The sequence below is a fragment of the Rhinichthys klamathensis genome, unplaced genomic scaffold, assembly GCF_029890125.1.
Source record: "Rhinichthys klamathensis goyatoka isolate OS25496 unplaced genomic scaffold, OSU_Roscu_1.1 h1tg000113l_1, whole genome shotgun sequence".
NCBI lineage: Eukaryota > Metazoa > Chordata > Actinopteri > Cypriniformes > Leuciscidae > Rhinichthys > Rhinichthys klamathensis.
In genome coordinates, this window is record NW_026606650.1 from 520,001 (window position 1) to 527,500 (window position 7,500).

Genomic DNA, 7,500 nt, shown 5'->3' on the forward strand with positions numbered 1-7,500 from the left:
ATAACCGTAATGGTCGGGGTAAATGTTTTTGGGTACGGGCCGGGTTTGGGCTTCAGTTTAAAGCCCGTGCAGACGTCTAGTGTGTGTGTGTGTGTGTGTGTCCATCACTCACCTGCAGCTTCTGAGCCAGAGAGTCTCTCTGCGCTTCCAGTCGGTCTGCGTTCTCCACTTCCTCCTTCAGCTTCTCCAGTTCCTGAGGGGAGAATCACATCAGCACTGTGAAGTCTGTGTATGAATCAGCTGATGTGTGTGTGTGTGTGTGTGCAGTGACCTCTGACCTCCTCCTTGGCCTTCAGCTCAGCCTCCAGCTCCTCGATGGTCTGGTTCAGCTCGGTTTTCTGTGTTTTGATGCCGGCCGTCTGTCCGCTGACACACTCCAGCTCCGTCACCTGAGACACACACACACACACACACACATCAGCTGTCCAGCTGGTCCAAAATGCAGCAGCTCGAGTTCTTACTAGAATCAGGAAGTATGACCATATTAGCCCGGTTCTGTCAACACTGCATTGGCTCCCTATTAAACATCAAAAACATTTTAAAATATTGTGTTAGGGGTTAAGATGACACGACCACAACACATGATGTAGTCAGCCGGATCCGGCCGTATCCAGACCAGATGGAGGACCTGCGCCTAGACACGACCACAACACATGATGTAGTCAGCCGGATCCGGCCTGTATCCAGATCAGATGGAGGACCTGCGCCTAGACACGACCACAACACATGATGTAGTCAGCCGGATCCAGGCCGTATCCAGATCAGATGGAGGACCTGCGCCTAGACACGACCACAACACATTATGTAGTCAGCCGGATCTGGGCCGTATCCAGATCAGATGAAGGACCTGCGCCTAGACACGCCCACAACTCATGATGTAGTCAGCCGGATCCGAGCCGTATCCAGATCAGATGGAGGACCTGCGCCTAGACACGACCACAACGCATGATGTAGTCAGCCGGATCCGGGCCGTATCCAGATCAGATGGAGGACCTGCGCCTAGACACGACCACAACGCATGATGTAGTCAGCCGGATCCGGGCCGTATCCAGATCAGATGGAGGACCTGCGCCTAGACACGACCACAACACATGATGTAGTCAGCCGGATCCGGGCCGTATCCAGATCAGATGGAGGACCTGCGCCTAGACACGCCCACAACACATGATGTAGTCAGCCGGATCCGGGCCGTATCCAGACCAGATGGAGGACCTGCGCCTAGACACGACCACAACACATGATGTAGTCAGCCGGATCCGGGCCGTATCCAGATCAGATGGAGGACCTGCGCCTAGACACGACCACAACTCATGATGTAGTCAGCCTGATCCGGGCCGTATCCAGATCAGATGGAGGACCTGCGCCTAGACACGACCACAACACATGATGTAGTCAGCCGGATCCAGGCCGTATCCAGATCAGATGGTGGACCTGCGCCTAGACACGACCACAACACATGATGTAGTCAGCCGGATCCAGGCCGTATCCAGATCAGATGAAGGACCTGCGCCTAGACACGACCACAACTCATGATGTAGTCAGCCGGATCCGGCCTGTATCCAGATCAGATGGTGGACCTGTGCCTAGACACGACCACAACGCATGATGTAGTCAGCCGGATCCGGGCCGTATCCAGATCAGATGGTGGACCTGCGCCTAGACACGACCACAACACATGATGTAGTCAGCCGGATCCGGGCCGTATCCAGATCAGATGGTGGACCTGCGCCTAGACACGCCCACAACACATGATGTAGTCAGCCGGATCCGGGCCGTATCCAGACCAGATGGAGGACCTGCGCCTAGACACGCCCACAACACATGATGTAGTCAGCCGGATCCGGGCCGTATCCAGACCAGATGGAGGACCTGCGCCTACACACGCCCACAACACATGATGTAGTCAGCCAGATCCGGGCCGTATCCAGACCAGATGGAGGACCTGCGCCTAGACACGACCACAACGCATGATGTAGTCAGCCGGATCCGGGCCGTATCTAGATCAGATGGAGGACCTGCGCCTAGACACAACCACAACACATGATGTAGTCAGCCGGATCCAGGCCGTATCCAGATCAGATGGAGGACCTGCGCCTTGACACGACCACAACACATGATGTAGTCAGCCGGATCCGGGCCGTATCCAGATCAGATGGAGGACCTGGGCATTGACACGACCACAACACATGATGTACTCAGCCGGATCCGGGCCGTATCCAGATCAGATGGAGGACCTGCGCCTTGACACGACCACAACACATGATGTAGTCAGCCGGATCCAGGCCGTATCCAGATCAGATGGTGGACCTGCGCCTAGACACGACCACAACACATGATGTAGTCAGCCGGATCCGGGCCATATCCAGATCAGATGGAGGACCTGCGCCTAGACACAACCACAACACATGATGTAGTCAGCCGGATCTGGGCCGGATCCAGATCAGATGGAGGACCTGCGCCTAGACACGACCACAACACATGATGTAGTCAGCCGGATCCGGGCCGTATCCAGATCAGATGGAGGACCTGCGCCTAGACACGACCACAACACATGATGTAGTCAGCCGGATCCGGGCCGTATCTAGATCAGATGGAGGACCTGCGCCTAGACACAACCACAACACATGATGTAGTCAGCCGGATCCGGGCCGTATCCAGATCAGATGGAGGACCTGCGCCTAGACACGACCACAACACATGATGTAGTCAGCCGGATCCGGGCCGTATCCAGATCAGATGGAGGACCTGGGCCTTGACACGACCACAACACATGATGTAGTCAGCCGGATCCAGGCCGTATCCAGATCAGATGGTGGACCTGCGCCTAGACACGACCACAACACATGATGTAGTCAGCCGGATCCGGCCGTATCCAGATCAGATGGAGGACCTGCGCCTAGACACAACCACAACACATGATGTAGTCAGCCGGATCTGGGCCGGATCCAGATCAGATGGAGGACCTGAGCCTAGACACGACCACAACACATGATGTAGTCAGCCGGATCCGGGCCGTATCTAGATCAGATGGAGGACCTGCGCCTAGACACGACCACAACACATGATGTAGTCAGCCGGATCCGAGCCGTATCTAGATCAGATGGAGGACCTGTGCCTAGACACAACCACAACACATGATGTAGTCAGCCGGATCCGGGCCGTATCTAGATCAGATGGAGGACCTGCGCCTAGACACGACCACAACACATGATGTAGTCAGCCGGATCCGGGCCGGATCCAGATCAGATGGAGGACCTGCGCCTAGACACGACCACAACACATGATGTAGTCAGCCGGATCCGGGCCGGATCCAGATCAGATGGAGGACCTGCGCCTAGACACAACCACAACACATGATGTAGTCAGCCGGATCTGGGCCGGATCCAGATCAGATGGAGGACCTGCGCCTAGACACGACCACAACACATGATGTAGTCAGCTGGATCCGGGCCGTATCTAGATCAGATGGAGGACCTGCGCCTAGACACGACCACAACACATGATGTAGTCAGCCGGATCCGGGCCGGATCCAGATCAGATGGAGGACCTGCGCCTAGACACGACCACAACACATGATGTAGTCAGCCGGATCCGGGCCGTATCCAGATCAGATGGAGGACCTGCGCCTAGACACGACCACAACACATGATGTAGTCAGCCGGATCCGGGCCGTATCCAGATCAGATGGAGGACCTGGGCCTTGACACGACCACAACACATGATGTAGTCAGCCGGATCCAGGCCGTATCCAGATCAGATGGTGGACCTGCGCCTAGACACGACCACAACACATGATGTAGTCAGCCGGATCCGGGCCGTATCCAGACCAGATGGAGGACCTGCGCCTAGACACGACCACAACACATGATGTAGTCAGCCGGATCCGGGCCGTATCCAGATCAGATGGAGGACCTGCGCCTAGACACGACCACAACACATGATGTAGTCAGCCGGATCCGGGCCGTATCCAGACCAGATGGAGGACCTGCGCCTAGACACGACCACAACACATGATGTAGTCAGCCGGATCCGGGCCGTATCCAGACCAGATGGAGGACCTGCGCCTAGACACGCCCACAACACATGATGTAGTCAGCCGGATCCGGGCCGTATCCAGACCAGATGGAGGACCTGCGCCTAGACACGACCACAACACATGATGTAGTCAGCCGGATCCGGGCCGTATCCAGATCAGATGGAGGACCTGCGCCTAGACACGACCACAACACATGATGTAGTCAGCCGGATCCGGGCAGTATCCAGATCAGATGGTGGACCTGCGCCTAGACACGACCACAACACATGATGTAGTCAGCCGGATCCGGGCCGTATCCAGATCAGATGGAGGACCTGCGCCTAGACACGACCACAACACATGATGTAGTCAGCCGGATCCGGGCCATATCCAGATCAGATGGAGGACCTGCGCCTAGACACGACCACAACACATGATGTAGTCAGCCGGATCCGGGCCGTATCCAAATCAGATGGAGGACCTGCGCCTAGACACGACCACAACGCATGATGTAGTCAGCCGGATCCGGGCCGTATCCAGATCAGATGGAGGACCTGCGCCTAGACACAACCACAACACATGATGTAGTCAGCCGGATCCGGGCCGTATCCAGATCAGATGGTGGACCTGCGCCTAGACACGACCACAACACATGATGTAGTCAGCCGGATCCGGGCCGTATCTAGATCAGATGGAGGACCTGCGCCTAGACACGACCACAACACATGATGTAGTCAGCCGGATCCGGGCCGTATCCAGATCAGATGGAGGACCTGCGCCTAGACACGACCACAACACATGATGTAGTCAGCCGGATCCGGGCCGTATCCAGATCAGATGGAGGACCTGCGCCTAGACACGACCACAACACATGATGTAGTCAGCCGGATCCAGGCCGTATCCAGATCAGATGGTGGACCTGCGCCTAGACACGACCACAACACATGATGTAGTCAGCCGGATCCGGCCGTATCCAGATCAGATGGAGGACCTGCGCCTAGACACAACCACAACACATGATGTAGTCAGCCGGATCTGGGCCGGATCCAGATCAGATGGAGGACCTGAGCCTAGACACGACCACAACACATGATGTAGTCAGCCGGATCTGGGCCGGATCCAGATCAGATGGTGGACCTGCACCTAGACACGACCACAACACATGATGTAGTCAGCCGGATCCGGGCCGTATCCAGACCAGATGGAGGACCTGCGCCTAGACACGACCACAACACATGATGTAGTCAGCCGGATCCGGGCCGTATCCAGATCAGATGGAGGACCTGGGCCTTGACACGACCACAACACATGATGTAGTCAGCCGGATCCGGGCCGTATCTAGATCAGATGGAGGACCTGTGCCTAGACACAACCACAACACATGATGTAGTCAGCCGGATCCGGGCCGTATCTAGATCAGATGGAGGACCTGCGCCTAGACACGACCACAACACATGATGTAGTCAGCCGGATCCGGGCCGTATCTAGATCAGATGGAGGACCTGCGCCTAGACACGACCACAACACATGATGTAGTCAGCCGGATCCGAGCCGTATCTAGATCAGATGGAGGACCTGTGCCTAGACACAACCACAACACATGATGTAGTCAGCCGGATCCGGGCCGTATCTAGATCAGATGGAGGACCTGCGCCTAGACACGACCACAACACATGATGTAGTCAGCCGGATCCGGGCCGGATCCAGATCAGATGGAGGACCTGCGCCTAGACACGACCACAACACATGATGTAGTCAGCCGGATCCGGGCCGTATCCAGATCAGATGGAGGACCTGCGCCTAGACACGACCAGAACACATCCCTGAAGTGTAAGCAGAGATTGTGTCCACTAGACTCTCCCTAAACAAGTCACAGTGACGTCTTCATACCGGCGTGACTCCGATCTTCAGCCAGACGAAACTGGATCATATTCTGGATGTTCTAATCCAATCTGACCTGTAATGCCTGAATCATAATCATAATCATAATCATACACTGCTGGCCAGAGGAGAACTGAGTCTGAGTCTGGTTTCTCACAAGGGTTTTCCTCCACTCCGTCACTGATGGAGTTTCGGTTCCTGTTGCTTATTTGGAGACATTTAATGTAATATTCAGCAATATTATTGATCTCCTGCATTGACAGCATTATATGAGAACTGAACTGAGCTGGACGATGACATCACGGTTTTCTCCAGAGCCGCTATATATATAAATGAACTAAATTAATAACTTTTTTACAGCAGAAATGAAGCATCACTGAACTGACTTAAGCTGGACTGTGACGCTATTCTCTTCTGGAAACAAACTTTCTCTAAAATAAATAAATAAACTTAATATCAAAATTAGGTTGATATCTCAGCAAATGAGCTGTTGTTTGGCTGCAGTACCAAACGCTTCCACTAGAGGACATTAATCTTTCATTCATTTCCAATGCGCTCATTTTGATTGTGTATAATACAAGTGTGACAGATTTCCAGGACCATTGAACCCTTTCATGCACGGCATCCATTAGATATGCAACTCCCTCAGAATAAAATATATTGAAAAAAAGTTTTTGCCATGATTTTCACTTGTTTAAAAGTAAAAAGAAACATATTACTTTGTGATTCAATAATTCGTGCATTATTTTGCATGCGTTATACAGTAAGTCACAGAAGGGTCTGAGCGTGTGTGTTTGATCTGACCCGTGTGTGGAGCCGCTCGGCCTCGTCCTGATACGCCGCTAGCTGCTGCTTCCACTGCTTGACGTTAGCGGTGGACTCGAGCAGCGCGGCCGTTAGCTTAGCGTTGTTCCCCTTCAGAGCCGCTAGCTCCGCCTCCCAGTGTTTGGTGATGGACGTCGAGCTGCAGGAAGATCAACAGGATCAGATTAAGAGCGTCTGATACACGGCATTATTACACGGCTCTGTGGAATGCTTGATTCTGATTGGTCGATCGCTCCATCTAGCGGTTTATTATTCCCAGATAACAACAGAACACAGGCTCATCCGGTCACTGACCACATCAGCGCTACACACTCGCTAGGAACGAGTTTTCTTCGTGGAAGTTTTGCGTTTGGTGAGCTAATAAAATATTAAAACTCAGTTGAATCAATATTTTGTATACAGTTATTTAATTATGCCATCCAGTATCGCGACTCGCTCTCTCTCGTTTCATTCAAACGCAGCGGCGGCCATTTTGTGACTATTGTTTTGTTCACTGTTGGATTATAAGATACAAACATGTACGATTTTAAAACAGTTTAATCTGAAATCAAAATCTCTTATCTCCATAGTTATTAATGTGGTGAAAAGCTGTGTAATAAGTGTTATGACTGTATACCGTATCTCTTAAATGTCCGTCTAGTTTGATCTCGCCGCTGAAACTGCTCTCTCCGCGGAGCGTTGCGTTTAAAGAGCTGATAAATTATTTAGACTCAGATCAATATTTTGTATCTAATTATTCACTGATGTGGCTTGTATACGTGTAAGCGGGATAATGTATC

At 52.9% G+C, this 7,500-nt stretch overlaps 1 protein-coding gene across 2 annotated transcripts in view; it reads right to left on the bottom strand.

The window, feature by feature from the left end:
* The window catches only part of LOC130088057 (homer protein homolog 1), a 26,847-nt gene that overhangs the window by 1,236 nt on the left and 18,111 nt on the right, over positions 1 to 7,500 (bottom strand). For both annotated transcript variants that reach the window (XM_056254658.1, XM_056254657.1), the window contains 3 exons: positions 6,701 to 6,860; positions 279 to 389; positions 113 to 193 (listed from right to left, as the gene is read on the bottom strand). In XM_056254658.1, the coding sequence (XP_056110633.1) occupies positions 113 to 193; positions 279 to 389; positions 6,701 to 6,860 (352 nt within the window). The remainder of the gene's footprint in view (positions 1 to 112; positions 194 to 278; positions 390 to 6,700; positions 6,861 to 7,500) is intronic.